An 18,482-nucleotide genomic window follows, 5' to 3' on the forward strand; every position below is an offset into this window, starting at 1 on the left:
CCAAAGACTTAAACTACTTCAGTCAGTGTGCATTGAATTTAATTAATACATGAGTTTCACAATTTGAGATGAATTACTGAAATAAATGAACTTTTCCACGACATTCTAATTTGTAATTAATTTCCTGTATAAAGAGCCTGCAATCCCAGGAGAGTACATAGACACATAGTTGTACATTTAAATGCCGACAGCTAAACACTATCATAACTGTTTAGGCTAATGTTAGGTAACTAACGATGCTTCTCTTCAACAGACATCTTAATAGATTCTTGATCATCAATAACTTATAAAGCAAATAATGCATTCAATATGAATCTAAATAAATTTGAAATAGTTTATATTTAATTTAATATCTACATATTTTAAGTATGATCTTGAACTGTAAAAGCTATTAAATAGCCTATATTCAACCAACACAAACTTGTTACTGCCGCAGTTTTGTTACTCTGAATTTAGTCTGAATCATTTAATGCACAGCTCTGTTTTTGACATCGGCTTGTCAGATTTCATTCGGCTATTACTGTCAATCATAGCAATGACTCGTGCATATTTAGCGGATTTACTCACATAATTTTTTATACTCGCATTTGTCATTCTTGAAACAGTAAACGGATGTTTGGTCCTCTTAGACAAACAAAACGTTTCTTCGAATTGTGAATGGATTATGTAGTGAAAACGAGCAAAGGACACTCCTATTATGGCACAGTACAATTGACCAGAAATAACTGAGCTGGCTTGTCTAAAACAAGAAAGTATTCTGTGCACATGGTAAATTTTCTAGAACCTCTGCATTTAACAGTGTTGTTGGTGTTTTAAATGGCACCTACATCAGGATCAAACCCCCACAGTGGCACCAAATAGACTATTTAAACTTCAAGGACTTTCATTCATCAACATTTAAGCAATATGTGATTCCAGTGAACAATTCCTAGACATATTTGTTGGCTATCTAGGGTCAGTTCATGACACACGAAAACTGAAAAACAGTTTATTTTATAGGGAACAGCAGTATTCCCCTACAGGATACGTTAATAAAGTGATGGGGGCTGTTCCTGTTCAGACACCCCAGTTACAATGGGATTAGTTTAATTTATTCTGTTCCTGAGGGAACTACTGGGCTCAACAATCTCCTAGGATAACAAGACAATATGTAAGTAATTACATATTCAAGTAATATGGTCATATATCATGTGTAATAGATTTTTAGATCACCAGCAGTGGTTGTGTGCTGTTCACACTGTACATTTTCATTATGGTCTAGTATGGCCAGCTGCACATAAACTAACATGGTCTCACCTTACGCTGCTGGAAAGAATGAAGGAGACGCAAAGTGTAAGTGAAACAGTCTTTATTAAATCCTAGACCCAGGGGTAAGTGGAGTTGACACATGAACATAACATGTAGACCCAACAAAGGAATAATGCACAGACAGGAACTTAAGTACATGGGATAACGAGGGGTCCATGATCCTGACATATCCACATATCTACAAATTATTTTGGGAAAATTAAATATATGCCATATGCAATTAATATATGTGTACATTGTTCTTCATTCTTCATCAAATTGATATTCGTACTGGCATTTAATGGCAATGTTCAATGGGTAAATTAATTTATCAGAGTCAGAAATTCAACAAACAAACACACACACTGTTAGGCTTTTATTTGTGCATGTAACATGGATCGATCTATGGAAATTGTGGTGAATGCTTCTTCCAATGGAGCTTTTTACTAACCACCAGATTGCGCTGTTTTCGACACTCTCAAAGCTTTGAATCTTTTTCTGAAACAGTCAGAGGAAAGTCTCGGTGCTTCATGAGGCTTCATTTGCCCGTCACTCCTGTCAACTGTTGAATGAATGAGGGTTACGTCCCGCTTGTTTACTTTGAACCGGAAGATGCTCCCACTTTTGACGCAAGCCCTAATGGGGCGTAGGAAACTTGTGGATAAGGCAGAGTCTCTGGGGGATGCCCTTGGGGACAGAAACCCTCTCTGGACAGGAGTCTCTCTTTGGGTTGGACTTGGGAACAGGAGCCCTCTCTGGGCTAAACTCAGGAACAGCAGCCCCCTCTAGGCTTTATGTGGGAACAGGGGTGACTGAGGGCTCCAAAGAAGGTGGGAGGTTAGGGGACAGGTCAGCATACAGGTCAAGGTCAAGGTCAAGGTCAAGCTTTATTAAGATCCCTTGCTGGCAATTTGGATGCAGCGAGTATCAGAAACACAACAGACCCATACAATACACACCAAAACATACATACATAAAATACATAAAATATAATAGAATAAAATTTCCCTACCAAATTCCCTAAAAGCCATTTAACAACCGAATTGCACAAGGAACAAATGAATATTTATATCGGTCACTCTTCATCTTTGGTAGTCTATAACGAGAACCTGAAGGGAGCATAGAAAACTCTGGAAACAAAAAATGGTCACTGTCTAAGAGCACACATCGAGCCCGACTCAGAACATTTCTATTAAACAAAAATGACACATTTCTTTGTTCTTTACCTATAATCTTCCCACTAAGAGTAACTATTCTATTTAATGCTTTTTTATGTTTCACACTGAGATTACCAAACCAGCAGCTAATAGAAAAGAACAACATCGACTCAATGTAAGACTTATCCACAAGACCATTGTTTACTTTGTAAAGATGCACACCTTTATGAGAGATGTCATTACGTTCTTATGGACAACATTTGCTAATTTGTGTTATTAGCAAGTTTGGGTCTCTAAATCTTGAATGACTGTCAGCTAGTGAAATGACATTTGAACTGAGACATCAGAGCTTGTGTTGAAGGGCACGACAGATGAAGCCTCGATTCGAGGCTTGTTAACGTAGAAATCACTTTCGTAGAAGCCTCACTTTCTGTCCAGTCATGAACGCGATTCACTTTGCGTGTACATTTTCGACCCCCAGACCTTACTTTGTGAGTACATTTTCATTAGGACTCATTTAATAATTACATTTTTAAATACCCAGTCATACAATTAATGTGAAGAGTACAAATTATTTCAGGAAAATTAAATATATACCATATGCAATTAATATATGTGTACACTATTCTTACATCATTATTACATCATATTGATATTCATACTGACATTTAATGGCACTATTCAATGGGTAAATTAATTTATCAGAGTCAGAAATTCAACAAACAAACACATGGTTAGGCTTTTATTTGTGCATATAACATGGACCGATCTATGGAAATTGTGGTGAATGCTTCTTCCAGCGGACCTTTAGTCTTTTGGCTGCTTTATTTTTTACTAACCACCAGATCGCGCTGTTTTCGACACTCTCGAAGCTTTGAATCTTTTCCCGAAACAGTCAGAGGAAAGTCTCGGTGCTTCATGAGGCTTCATTTGCCCGTCACTCCTGTCAACTGTTGAATGAATGAGTGTCACGTCCCGCTTGTTTACTTTGAACCGGAAGACGCTCCCACTTTTGACGCAAAGCCTCATGGGGCGTAGGAAACTTGTGGATACGGCAGAGTCTCTGGCGTATGCCCTTGGGGACAGAAACCCTCTCTGGACAGGAGTCTCTCTTTGGGTTGGACTTGGAAACAGAGTCTTTTTCAGGGCCTGACTTGGAAACAGGAGCCCTCTCTGGGCTAAACTCAGGAACAGGAGCCCCCTCTAGGCTTTACGTGAGGTTACGGGGTGATTAAGGGCTCCAAAGAAGGAGGGAGGTTAGGGGGCAGGTCAGCATACAGGTCAAGGTCAAGGTCAAGGTCAAGCTTTATTAAAATCCCTTGCAGGTAATTTGGATGCAGCGAGAATCAGAAACACAACAGATCCATACAATACATACCAAAACATAGATACATAAAAATACATAAAATATAATAGAACAAAATTTCCCTACCAAATTCCTTAAAAGCCATTTAACAACCGAATTGCACAAGGAACAAACAAATATTTATATCGGTTACCCCTCATCTTCGGTAGTCTATAACGAGAACCTGAAGGGAGCATAGAAAACTCTGACTCGACTCAGAACATTTCTATTAAACAAAAATGACACATTTCTTTGTTCTTTACCTATAATCTTCCCACTAAGAGTAACTATTCTATTTAATGCATTTTTATGTTTCACACTGAGATTACCAAACCAGCAGCTAATAGAAAAGGACAACATCGACTCAATGTAAGACTTATAGAACAATTCCATCAATGTCTATCTATATTGAATGATCTTAGTTTTCTTGAACAGTATAGGCATTGCTGTCCCTTTTTACATAATACTTCTGTATGCACATCAAAACACAATCTGTTATCAATAGTGGTCCCCAGATATTTATAACTATTCACACATTCCACCTTCTCACCCCTAATAAGGGTAGCCAAGGAAGGATGCATTTTTGTTCTGAAGTCGATGATCATATCTTTTGTCTTAGACACATACAACTGCAAACAAGCATCATAACACCATTTCACAAAGGTCTACAATGTCTACCTCTGCTCGCCTTATACCCAGGGCAAAGTCCCCTGTATGTTTCCACCAATCATTTTACACTGAACTACCTCACAAATGAAGGTAAGGTCAACGCTGGATTTTTACAAAGGTTGATTCTGAAAGAGGAATCAATATCGACGCTTTGTGCGCAAACATCAGCTCCACACAAATTACGTATCATGCGTCTTGATTTGTTTTCCAAACTGCCTTTCTGAAAGATCTTCTCAGCACTCTGTAAGGCTAATGTTGCTAAAGCTTCCATTGTCTCTGCCTGCTTTCGCTGATGCTGCCTTCATGTGCTACCAGAACGATAGAAATGTGGTAGTTAACAATTGCATATGAAAGCAATGGGGAGTCGACCGCTTCAATTTGTCAAGTGGGATATATAAAGTTTGTGATAGCACGCAAAGGCACAATATGACCAGCTATGTCGTTATTTTATCACGCCGTGCTCCCCGATTGTGTATTTCATAAACTAGCATTTATTATGCACAGTACAATCAAATGACTGACTTTTAAACCGATTCTGTCTCGGACATATGAGGCTGAATGCCGCTACTGAGAATTTCTGACAGTTTCAGTGCCTTAGATTGTCCTGTTTTTTTTTGCCTGCTCTTGAAGCTCCGCCCTCTTATGAAAAGGGGAATGGAAACACCAGCTCATTTGGATTTAAAGGGACAAACACAAAACTGGCACGTTTTGGCTCACAAGCTATAAAATATTATCTGTCGGGTACTTTGAGGTAAAACTTCACATACACACTCTACGGACATCAGAGACTTATGTTATCTTATAAAAATGGGCATAATTGTACTAGTAAAAATATTGCAAGACTTCCTTTTTATTGCCAAAATATTTAAATGAAATTTTACATTATCAGCATTTACACACACCTACATCAAAGTGGACAATGTTACTCACCCTTAAGACCTGTTGTACTTTGAAGAAAATCCAGGGCAAAAACAATAACACTTATATAGGTTTTTAATCTCTGTTCAGCAATGTCGGTGAAAAGAACACTTGCTCATACAAAAAAAATAAAATAAAATAAAATAAATAGTTTTAAGGCAATTCTCGAACATCTGCATACATCAAGAACTCCACTGCCCCTGATGTCCTTTTTCACATTCCCACTGCACATGGATGAACCTCCCTGAGGTTATTTTTTGGATTTCGGTGATTACTGCTCCACATTCCTGACATCTCTTAAACAACTCCATCAGATTGGACTCGTTCACAATCCAGTTTCTTTCTTTCCACATCTCATCTTCTGTTTCTTCCTTTATAGTTGGAGTTGAGGTCAATGTTGTGTTTGTAGGAACAGAACTTGTGTCCTTTGTGTCTGAAGGAGAATGTAATGAAGGCATGCTGATATCCACTTCATGTTCCTCAGACTTTGGTTGAATCTGTGCTGGCTCAGACTTTGGTTGTATCTGTGCTGGCTCATCCTACATGACACAGTCAGGAGATCACAATGAAGTGTTTTAATTATGAAAATGGTCACAACTGGCCAAAATACTGCATGACAACACATATATGAATACTTACTGATCGATAGGAACATATGATGGGGAAGGCAATGTATGTCCCAGATGTAGATGGACATGTCTGGACATTACTGGCAACTGCTGCTGGATTCGTTACCATGAACAGGAGTCCTGTCTTAACTCCATCACTTTGTTCAATGTTGCTTTGTATGACTGGAGTTAATTGTGGAACACCATCCAAAACTGCCGCTGCACCCTGGACATCTTTCTCCTTATCTTCACCTGTAGCTGGAAAGGAAATACAAACGCTGGCTTGAGCTGAAACAAGATCCCTTATTCTGCCTGACAACAATCCACCTTAGCATTTTAAATGTTAAACTGCATGTAGAAGTTAATAACAATAATAATCATTTAATAACTGTTACATGATAATTTTACATGAGAGAATTCACCAGAGAGCAGAATTCAGTCAACAAGATTGTGCACTGAACAAAACACTGCGTTTCAGCGACGACTCATCTGAACACCTCTGATTAGCCATCGCATTTCTTAAAGGAACTGTATGTAAGAAATTTATTTCAGTTAATCATAAAATGGCCCTGACATGTCACTAGACATTAAGAAATCATGTTCATTTCAAATACTTATATCACTGACAACAGTGGTCCGGCCAGGATATTGTCATTTAAAAGTGAAAGTTGCAGCCCTCAACTGATGTTGATGTTGTCATGTTGTGTTTTGGTCTGAGGCGCCACCCTCCAGCTATCTACCAATCACGAAGTCAGTAGAGTTTCGTCATCTGGGTTGCCAGCTCTGCTCTAGTTACAGCTGCAGCTACGAACGTGTCGGATAAAACATGTATAAAGTTACGAAACCTAAAAGACCTCGTTATGAATCCGAAGTACGTCGTGACAAAGTCCGAAATAAAACAAGGATTTGTACAGGAGATGCCTTTGACAGATGGAGACGGCTGAAAACGGAGAAGAATTTTAAGACAGATGCCAATGTTGCTAATTTTCTCCTGGACAGGTAAGATTCATCTATGTTTGGCTAACTGGTTTGGAAGCACTAGGTGCAATTCCACGGTAAAATAACTTTTGTAACGTCCATAACACCAATGAAAAAAAGCACATTGTAGCCTATGATGTGAATAATTTGGCCCACTTGGAACGTTTTGTAACGTTACTTGTTTTTCATGCAAGAAATAGTAGAATGTCATGTAATCTTTCACATCACATATTTCAGCGTTATGGACGTGTAAATTTCCTTTGGCATGGAATTGACCCTCGACTTTTGGATGCTATATTCTACCATGTTTGTTGGTATAGGCTAAAAGCCCCGTGCTTCCGTACACAGTGGATTTTCCACGGTCGCCCGTGCTAAATGCGTTCATAAAAAGCTTCATATCGCACCACTAGCACGGTATGAAAACAATCTATGTTCCGACTGAAATGTGGTATTACAATACATCTTTACGAAATATTTGGCTAATCGCCTTTAGTAAATTTTTGCGACACATAACTACTTCGCAAAACATCTCTCGTGAAGCATAAACATAAGTAACAGAAGAAAAAAAAAAACTTATTGTGTAGGACTCGTCACTTGCCAATGGAAGCTCCTTGTAGCAGCCTACGTTCCTGCGGAATCCTGCAGCTTAGCTGGCAACCTCGAGTCGGGGGGGGAGGGGATACGCCGTTCTACAGTATTTTGAAAGTGATTGCAGTACCAGCTTTGGCCACAATTCTACATACGGTTCCTTTAAGCTCAACAGAATCATGTATGATTGGTTATAATGCACAGCAATGTTAACAACGCAACTGTCTCTGGTTTAGCGCCAGCCAAAGCATAAACACAGATTTGAATTTGGCAGCTGACGATGTCCCAAACTCTAAAAATTCAGGAGCACAGTCAAAATTTCAGGAGCACCTTCCAATCTATAATCAAAAAATCTGATTAAAAATTTGTCTTCCCATTACGAGGTGATATTTGACTCAAAGTGATTTACAGGGGAATTTTGTTTTTACCTCTGTAATAGCATCTTTCTAACTTTATTAAAAGTATGTCATCTTATATGTATTTTTTAACTATATTTTATAAGTCCTTTAAAATGTCTAATTAAAACAACAGAGTAAGAACATGTAGAATAAGAAGTTATCAAACAAATGAAATCAGTATTAACAAAATTAATTTGTACTACAGAGGTGGCACAGAATAACACAAAAGTGGCTTGTATAGGTGTATTTTCATGCGTTTAATGAGGATCAGAGGTGGCATGAGTGCAATCAAATTCATAAATTCATGTTGAGATCAATGATTGAAATATAAAATTTTGAATATAGAAATATTAAATGATTTAAATAACTAAAAAGATACTTTAAAAATGAAACTAAAACTGCCAGTAGGTGGCAGCAAGTCACTGATTTAATTACTGAATCATTTATTCATTTGATTCATTCGACAATTGATTCATTCAGGAATAAACCAAGAGTCTTTATGAATGGGAAACTGAATCATTGACTCTAGATTTGTTTAAAAACGCACGTTCATTCATAAACGAAACACTGCTGTGTTTAAATGGAGATGCGCAGCAGCTCAGTTGTGACTTATTTTCTCCTCCAACTTCAAAACGTCCTACATCACAGCAGAAGTACCGACCCAGTGTTTAAAAGGCGAACGTGCAAAGAATGTGCCAAAAAAGGGCGAAAAATAGCGATGTAGGGTGATTCTGAAGTTAGAGAAGAAAATGAGATGGGAGTTTTTCGACATACGCTACCTGCCTTGATGGAGTGTATGCATGCACATGGTAGAGCTACACAAGAAGAGCATTTGAGGTTCAAAACTATATTTTTTAGAATTTTTTTTTTTAGAAAATGACTGATCGTTGTCTTTAGATAAGATCCTTATTCATCAGCTGGGATTGTTTAGAGCCCTTTAAAGCTGCACTGAAACTGCATTTTTAACCTTCAATCCACTGAGCACCACTGAAGTCCACTACATGGAGAAAAATCCTGGAATGTTTTCCTGAAAAAAACGCAATTTCTTTGCAACAGAAAAAATAAAGATGTGAATATCTTGGATGACATGGGGGTAAGTAAATTATAAAGACATTTTTAATCCGAAAGTGAAGTAATCCTTTAAAAATTGTTGCTCTTGTGTACTCTGTAGCATGCAAAATATGTATTCAGTTGTGTGATGTTTTGTTCGCTCAGCGCAGCTTGTAGGTCTCTGGCTAACTGGCTAAAAGCAATATCTGCTCACTCGCAATCGTCTAGAAATGTGTAGATGAATAGTGAATGTTTTATCTTGGAGTTATGATAAAGAATAGAGCAATAAGTTGGTGTACAAACTGCAGTGCTTTATCAATACATTTCTGTGTTGGGCTAACACATATACCATGGGAGTTATATACCATGTGGGTGTTAAATGTAATGGTGATGGATGTTCTGTTTTTGACATGTGCTGCACACAGTAAACCAATCACAACAGACTGGGTCACAAGACCAAACACCATAGATTAGCGTCACACAAAGGAGGAACTGAATCACTGAGCGAACCATTTGGGAGTCGTTCAGCAAATAAGATTAAAAAAACAAAAAACAAACAAACAAACACATATTATAAGATAATGAAAGTGTTTTTGACCCATCCATGCCTGTCAACCTGTTGTTGGGGACTCCCAAAACCAAAATATGAATCTTTCATAATCCATAATACTGGCATTTTAATTATGAAATGTGCCATCGTGGCAAGTCATGCTAGTTAAAGCACATTAGCATTATTGTAGATTTGTGTAAGAGTAGAGTTTTTCCACATACACTAACTGTCATGAACCGTCCAGGCAGAGACAAGACAAGACGAGTGTTTGACATTAAAAAGTATATAAATTGTATTATTTGTATGAAAATAACTGATCATTTTGCTAGATAAGACCCTTCTTCCTCGGCTGGGATCGTTTACAACCGCATTTGGAATTGTTTGAAGCCGCATTTAAACTGCATTTTGGAAGTTTGGAAGTTCGGGGCACCATATCAGTCCATTATATGGAGAAAAGTGCAGAAACATTTTCCTCAACAAAAAAAAAAAAAAAATTTCTTTACAACTAAAGAAAGAAAGACATGAACATCTTGGACGACAAGGGGGTGAGTACATTATATGTGAATCTTTGTTTTGGAAGTGGACTTCTCCTTTAAAGTACATTTATAAAATTATTAGCAGTTCCTCTTTGCATCCAAACAAGATTACTGGGTGACAGAACATATGATAACAGAACTCTCCACCCTCAATACTAGAGTTGGGGTACTCGGACTCGAGTCCGGTCTCGAGTACAATTTTTAGGCAACTCGGACTTGTCACGGACTCGGATGCATTTTTACTCGGACTTGACTCGGACTCAAGCCTTTCAGACTCTGAAAATATCCCGAGTCCGTCCGAGTCCATAGACAGTTGACGGAAATGTCACTGACTCGATGCATTATCACGAAAATCTTGTCCAGTAGGCTACTTGAAAGCCGACGGGTTTATGTGCGCACACACTCAAGCGGCTCACAGAACGCTCCTCTCAGTCAGTACAGAGTTCTCTTTCTCTTCTAATAGGTTCTATTATTGCTACACACATGCTCGTATTGGAGACTATTCATGTCAATGAAGTCGGTTTTGTCTTAAGTAATCCTGAACAGCTGGGAGAAATACTGATGCGTCAAAATATTTGAAATGTGCGTCAGATCTTAAAGCAACAGCAGCGTAAACCTGCAGCCGCGTCAACCACATCAAACAATAATCAAACAACAAAAGAAAAAGAGAAAATCACTCACTGTTCTTGACTGAATCACTTATTAACTGTAATAAGAATTATCTTTAATGTATACAGTGAAGATTTTGCAGTGTTTCATTTTAACATTTATTACTTCATGAAATGTCCGTAGTCTATTTCTGTAATAGCCTTTATATAGACCTACATAAAAAAAAAAAAAAAAAAAAAAAAAAAACTTACAAAAAAAAACCCTACAATTCTATTTAAAAAAAAAAAAAATTATATTTTAAAAAAATATTATTTCATTTGTATTTTTGATTAATATATGTATTAATACTTGCTTGTAAGTAATACTTGGAGTGTTTACTTGCCTTGAGCTCAAATGTTTTACTTACATTAGTTGATTAGTTTTTTCTGTATTGAAATTATTATTATTTAAACATGGTGGCAGTTTCTAGCTTGAAAGAAAAATAATTTTTCTAACATCTTTGCAGCAACAGTTTTTATGGGTCCAAAACCACCTTGGGTGTGCATGATTTTTTAATAATTAAATGGCTCATCATCAATTATTTCTTATATAATGTAATTTATTGTAATTAATGTAACTATAAATGCATTCAAAAATAAAACAGGTGTGAGTTGCTGTGACTTATGGAAAGTATAAGCAGGGCTTTATACACAGTGTGTGCCCTTGTAAAGACTAGGTTTATCCCTTACAACCTCATTTTCATTCAAGAAAAAAAAAAAAATCATATACAACCCAAAACACACACAGCCACAATCAGAAATAAAAGAGGAGCTGCAAGAGGCTACATGTTTTCTGCTCTTAAGGTCCCATTCACCAAGATACCTTCTCCTTTACCCCCAAATTTATACATTTACTACATCGATGAATAAAGTCAAGTCCCACCCTATAATTTTTCACATTCTAAAACCTGTTTCAACCTAAAATATGTCACATTACATAGATCAGCCATAACTTCTGTTGCATGACTTTAAGTTTGCTAAGCAGAGCATGGACACTTATGAGATGTTGTGAAATCAAAAATCAAAATGGCAAGATCCACTAGAGGTTTGCTTTTCTTACATTTCAACTGACATTGCATTTTTCTAGTTGTAAAGGTTAAAAACAGGGGTGCCCAAACCCGGTCCTGGTCCTTGGGACCTGCCAGGGGGTTTCTAGTATGCCTAGTATAAGCTTGAATCGCTGGTTCAGGTGTGTTTAATTGGGTGTGGAGCTAAGATCTGTAGGACACCGGCCCTCCAGGACCGAGTTTGGGCACCCCTGGGTTAAAACAGTGTTAAGATACTGACAAACAGTAGTGTTTCCTTGGACTCGGATGGACTCGACTCGGACTCGGCCCTTTGGGACTCGGACTTGAGTCCGACTCGGCCCATTTTGGACTCAGACTCGATTGGTAAAAGACTCGGATTCGACTTTGGTGGACTCGAACCCAACACTACTCAACACCACGACTGAGGTGAGTCCCTTGAGAAAGGCATCGAACGCCCAACTGCTTCCCGGGTAGCAATATGGCTGCCCACTGCTCCGGGTGTGTGTTTACAGTGCGTGTGTGTGCACTTGGATGGGTAAAATGCAGAGTACAAATTCCAAGTATGGGTCACCATGCTTGGCCACACGTCACGTCCTTTCCTTAAATCAGCAATATCATACTCAAGTATTTAAGATACTTGACTCTAAGAAAGTGGGGAAGCTTGACTAAAATTCACCTCCCTCATTTATATCTTTGCCTTACTGACTTCTCCTCAAAAGACTAGATGGAATACTACAACGCCATGAATCAGAGGCACTGGAGAAAGAAACCAGACAACAGTAAAACCAAGTCTACATGTGTGGCTTTTTCATCAACCCAACACAGGAAAATCTCCTGACAGGAAAGTCCTTCAACATGGCTATGACAAAAGCTATAGACTTTTCGAAATAAAGTGCCCTAACCAACACAGCGACACAGGTTGTCAACACCTCCAGAAGCACAGTGGTGACACCTACAGTCTCAAATGTAATCGAGATTACGATTACCAAGTTAAAGGATAGGGATCAATGGGATGCCATGGTGTGACTGTTTTTGTGAAGTATGACAATGACTATCATCTGGAACACATTCACTTTAATGCAAATTAAAAATTAAAAATCTAAACTAGATTTCTTGTTTTACCTACCAGCCCTGTGCAGTTAGAGAGATCAACGTGACAAGAAACAAAACACATACCTATTTTAGGGACTGTAGTGCTCTCCTCTGTAGTGGTATCCTCCATTATTGGTTCTGTTGCCATTTCTTCTTTAATATCCACAGAAACAACTTGTAGATCACACCTGTAAATATGATATAAACATTTTGATATTTTTGACAAATAATGTGATTTTAAACTGTAATGTCATGTGTTTAAAATAAACCCTATTGCATTGTTGTTCTTATTTGCTTTTTTTTTGTATATGAGAACCACCTGATGTCTTCAGCATCATCTAGGTGGCAGTCATCTCGCAGTCTTTTCCTTGATGGCACTGACACTGTTTGCAACTCTGCCGGACGTTTCGCAGGTGTAACGTTACTACGGTCATATGTCAGTGCTGGCAGAGGATCGGGGTGAGCGGGTGTTGGCCGGCCATCAATGAAGTGCTGTAGTTCAATGACAGATGAATGCACTTAGTCATCCTAAATAATGTCTTAAGTATTTTAAGAGGAAATTCATACAGGCCATTCCACCAAATAAGTGCCAAATGTACAAAAACTAACTATAAAATACATTTTATTATTAAGCAAAACGTCCTGCACATTAATCTAACAGCAAATTTAAAAAAAATAAAATAAAATAATAATAATAATAATAATAATAATAATTATATATATATATATATATATATATATATATATATATATAAAGAAAACTACCTAAACACTGAAAATGTAGCATTTATGCATGTCCCCACTCCCCAGTCTTAAACGCTACATATTAACATGAAATATAACATTTAAAATCCTTCGGAAATCTTTTCCTTTTTTTGCAGTTTTTTTGCATTTTTGTGTACCTCCATATCCCATCTGTGCTTTAAATACATTTATTTTAGAAGTGGATTTCTCCTTTAACACCTCACATGCATTGTTAAACCTATGTATTAATATAATGGATACTCATGGATACTTGTTTTTATTAAAAAAAATTAAAATAAATAAATAAAAAATAAAAAAAAGGCTAAACCACTATTTTTTTAAATTAAGTTTGGTCCATCATTTGTCCCATTGTTTAATAAGTAATAAATTGCATCATAGAAAATGAAAAAAAATGAGTGAAAAAACGGGTTTGTGTACTTTGGGAAAAAACACCTTGTGTAGAAAGTGATTTTTTTTTTAATGATAAATATTTTTTTACCATGAGACCAACAATTTCTTTAAAATCAACACCTGCCTGAGGGGGAAAACGAAGGAATTTGTTAACATATTTTTAAATAACGTTACCTGCAATGGACCTATACAGATTTTGAATAGTTACATATATGTATTACTAGATTCAGTCAGAGAAAAAAAAAGAAAAAAAGAAAACAAAACAAAACAAAAAAAGATAGAAAATTATTATGGACAAGTTTTGGAAGCAAAAGGCATCCATTCAGTGGAATGCCCCATACAGTACAGTACAGTGGGTAGAAATTTAAGACGAAACGCAGGCGAAAAAAGTGCACTTCCATATTGTACTTAAAGTGCTCTATTTTGTACTTAATATACTGCAAATAATTCTTTAGTACTTCTTGTGATAATCTTAAGACCGCTTGTAGTACACTTGAACCCTCTAGTGTATGAAAAATGGGTTCAAGTGTACAAGTGCTAACTAAATACATTTTTTAATACAGATAGTATGTTAAAAAGAACATTTTAGTTCATATTCATGGTGGCCCAAAACAGCACATATGAGTGCACTTTGATGTTCTTAAGATTATCTTAAGAAGACGTAGTAAAGCAGGGGTGCTCAACCCTGGTCATAGAGATCGACCTTCCTGCAGAGTTCAGCTCCAGCTGAACCAGCTAATCAGGATCTGAAGGAGCACTTGATAATTACAAACAGGTGTGTTTGATTAGGGTTGAAACTAAACTCTGCAGGAAGGTCGATCTCCAGGAACAGGGTTGGGCACCCCTGTGCTAAAGAATAATTTTAGCATAATAATTTTGTGAAAATAGAGCAATTTAAGTACATTATGGAAGTGCACCTTTTTTCACCTGGGTAGGCTCGCTAATATTTGGCTAACTGTTAGCTATCCTCATAACGCTAGGCTTTTAACAATACATTTCTCCGGTTATGACAACTTGTATAACTTGCCTCGTGCTATACAGTTAAAAGGTGCAGCAGTGTTACCTTTGAACACACATATATGTGTTTGGCTGTGGAATGATTTCTCAACTTGTCCAAACTCAGTTGCTGGTGAGGTCGTCCACACAAACGAATCCATTTGATACACTTCTCCAGATTTCTGGCAGGTTTAGGGAACGGGTGAAACTGTGTATTTCCTAGTCTGTCTGGATACCTGCTGTCTGCGTTGCAGGTCCCATACGAGCACCTTTTCACCATTTGTTTTAGTTAACAACCGACGTTTGTTTACTGTGCCTGCTTGCTTTGTCGGACTGTTTTGTTTGTCGGGCAAAGCGGCGGATAGCAACGGGGGACGCATTATATCGGCGGTAGGATTGGTCAGACCGCCTGACAATCAAACCGAAGGAGATCGAGGTCTCTGCAGAGCAGTGGCCATTTGTGATTCGGTGGGTGTTTCTTAAATCATGCAATGAAAATGATCTCTAAACATAAACGTCACTATGACGTGAGCCAATCAGTTCACATGGTCGAAAACGCCCCTCTGTTTTGGCCTCGCCCATAGTAATGCACAGTCCGAATCATTTCCGCGAACCGGTTCTTTCGGACAGTTCGGCTCACTGAACCGGTTCAAAAAGACGATTCGCCAGTTCCTGGCGTCATCAAGCAAAGACGTCACTATACGCATTTGTTTTCTAACAACTCAGTGCCATGTTGCAATGAAACATTCAAATAAAGTCATTTGTGTCAACACATATTGAAACATTAAAAAAGTTATCTGTGTGAACGCATATTGCTGATTATTACGTTTCACTCACGTAAGTTAATAATGTTTGTGGTCACAGTTTCATTCGCGGATCTTTTATGTCAGATACGACTGACCAATACTGACTAGCCTACAACTTGGATAAGATTCCTAAAAGTTTTGCACCTACTACAGCACACATTACAGACACTGATGCACAAACGCGGATATGTTGTACATTTATACAAGTATAAAGAAAGAACAAACCATGCAGTTTTATAAACTCACTGATTTTGCTTCAACAACTTAAAATATGATCTGCATGCACAATAACGTCCATGTGTTACTAAAAATTCAGCTTTGTGATAAAATAAGAATATCTCCGGTAACATCCGTTTTGTTTGTTTTAAAGAAACTATACGCATCAGGTTTGTCAAAGTCCTCAGTGATCCACACAGGCTCAGCAACTCATTTGTCAGAATCTTCGGCGATCCCCGGCAAACTTCGACGTGCTACTTCGGCGGTGCGTCCTGCGTCATCAACCCGGAACTAGAGTCCGATTCGTTTTTTCCTGAGAACCGGCTCAAAAGAACGATTCGTTCAAGAACCGAGCATCACTAATCGCCCACCAGTCTGGTAACTCTCAATACTTTCCTGTAGAGACCTGTTTGCTGTGAAGAGTCGTTTAATAGTAGCCCGGCGTCTCAATATTTACACTATCAATCCCCAAAGCATAGTAAATTGAAAAGTTTGTGCCAAAAGTCCTCGGATGGTTTACTATTTCATGTACATTTTAAAGTGTGAATCCGTGCTCCATCCAATGCCTAACATTGCCCACAATAAAATAATGCCATTGCGTTCAGAACTACAAACACGAATGAAAAGCGTTAGAAAACTACAAACATGGCGGATGTGCGCGACCGACGACGGTTAGGTAGAGGGGACATCAGATGCCCATTTTACACAAGTTGATATGACTCTTTAGGGTCTACTTTGGTTGTATGTTCTCTGAGACTGTTAACTTTAGCCGCATTCATCGTGAAACTTGCTAACTAGCACATTAGGAAAGTTTAAAAACAAACAAACAAACAAACAAACAAAAAAACTACTCACTTCTGCTGGAGGCGAAGCTGGGACACGAATAGTTGGTACCGATCCATCCCTCAGGACCAGTTTTGTAGCAAAACCTGCTTTGTACTGACCCTCGTTTACAAAGCAGTCTTGTGTAAAATGATTGGAGCAGGCATAAACGCATTTAGGTAGATCGGGGGGCGCATGGCCTTCATAAACAAAACTAATCCACTGCGTCTTCAGCGGCTCAGATGTCGGGAGTAAATGACGACAGCTATGTGTAATCTTACATCCAACAACAGAGCACCTCAGCCGCTTAGGAGGCATTATTGTCTACTCCGATGAGGAAACAATGGTGGACTGTCAACATTCGTGGGCGGGGCTTGGGCCTGTGTGACGTACATCAGCGCAATTAGGCCACGCCCACATCGTGTGGTGGGGGCGGGGTGTCAATCAAACCCTCCCCATTGACTGTGTATTGCTAGAAGCTACATCCTTGTCATTTCTGACTTACAACAAAACAGAACAATGCCTCAAAGCTGCTGTGTGACACAGAGGACAGTAAACAGGCTAAAAAACCCAGAACTACGTATTATAATTAATTAATTATTAATATTAATAATTAATAATATAATTCTGTTTATCAGAAAAAGATGGGTTTTGAAAACAAAGTAAAATATCATGAGGTTCTACATTAAGTTATGTTATGTCTATTTTAAAGTCAATCTAAAATGAAAAAGAAAAAGTGCAAAAGAAACTTGTCACTTGCTTCTTGAGGATGTTTTAGACTTTGGATATGCACTAGTCAACCAGAAGATGGCGCTCTTACTCTAGATAGAGATTTGTTACTGCTAGAGAGTGTAAAGTGTGAATTAAAGGTTCTAAAATCGTTCTGTATTTTAACAATAACTATAAAAAGCAAATATTAATTTGTAAATACTCATCCCTAATTATTTGCGACGTATGATGTGTATTTGGGATGAAGTTTATTTTGAAAGATTCCATTAAAATACATTTCAGTTAGGTTTTTAAATACGAAATTTTAAGTTTTTAAATATTATATTATAATGCTAGGTAAATAAAGATACACTTAATATACATCTTTGCTGTGGAAGGTATTTTCTGCCAAATTTAAATAAATAAATTAAATGATAAAAATGAAAACCAGATTAACAATTTCATTAATGAAAACGATATGCAAAATACGTGCCAAAATTGAAAATACAGGTTGACTTTGAAAACGAAAACGAAAACTGTGAAATAAAAAGAGACAATAAAACGAAAACTAAACGTTATATTTTAATTTGAATTGTGTCACTATTATTGCGTGAGCATTAGTAAAAGGCTTTGTAAAAAATGTATTTCCATTTTCTTTTTCACTTTTGGCTTTCCATTTTAATATTGGCAGTCTTGCCTCGAGATTGCAGTGAAAATGAAAAGTCAAATCACCAACTGCATTTTATTTTTCAATTTGACATGGACAAATGCGTTGTCACAGTGAAAAATAAAATGAAAATTAAATCTTTTCATTTTATTTTCAATTCTGGCACATATTTTGCATATAGTTTTCATTAATGAAATTGTTAATCTGGTTTTCATTTGCATTTTTATCATTTAATTTATTTATTTAAATGTGGCAGAAAAT

General features: G+C 37.4%; 1 protein-coding gene across 2 annotated transcripts; it reads right to left on the bottom strand.

The window, feature by feature from the left end:
- Window positions 1–1,374: 1,374 nt before the first annotated feature.
- On the bottom strand, window positions 1,375–17,174 carry LOC127172604 (uncharacterized). 2 transcript variants are annotated; one of them, XM_051121957.1, is made up of 5 exons: window positions 16,880–17,174; window positions 13,171–13,343; window positions 12,936–13,039; window positions 6,016–6,242; window positions 1,375–5,915 (listed from the first exon to the last, which is right to left on the bottom strand). In XM_051121957.1, exons 1-5 carry the CDS (start codon window positions 17,162–17,164, stop codon window positions 5,559–5,561), a joined length of 1,146 nt encoding a protein of 381 aa, XP_050977914.1. In that variant the 5' UTR covers window positions 17,165–17,174; the 3' UTR covers window positions 1,375–5,558. The 2 variants fall into 2 exon arrangements, with proteins under 2 accessions (XP_050977914.1, XP_050977915.1); XM_051121958.1 differs by lacking the exon at window positions 16,880–17,174 and adding an exon at window positions 15,070–16,220.
- Window positions 17,175–18,482: the final 1,308 nt, after the last annotated feature.

This window comes from Labeo rohita, chromosome 10 (assembly GCF_022985175.1).
Source record: "Labeo rohita strain BAU-BD-2019 chromosome 10, IGBB_LRoh.1.0, whole genome shotgun sequence".
In the NCBI taxonomy this organism is placed as follows: domain Eukaryota; kingdom Metazoa; phylum Chordata; class Actinopteri; order Cypriniformes; family Cyprinidae; genus Labeo; species Labeo rohita.

Coding starts and splice junctions, on each gene's coding strand:
- LOC127172604 (XM_051121957.1), bottom strand. CDS start 17,164: ATGCCTCCTAAGCGGCTGAGGTGCTCTGTTGTTGGATGTAAGATTACA. Junction 13,344..16,879: donor CAGCTTCGCCTCCAGCAGAA/GTGAGTAGTTTT, acceptor ATTGAACTACAG/CACTTCATTGATGGCCGGCC. Junction 5,916..6,015: donor TCATATGTTCCTATCGATCA/GTAAGTATTCAT, acceptor TGTGTCATGTAG/GATGAGCCAGCACAGATACA.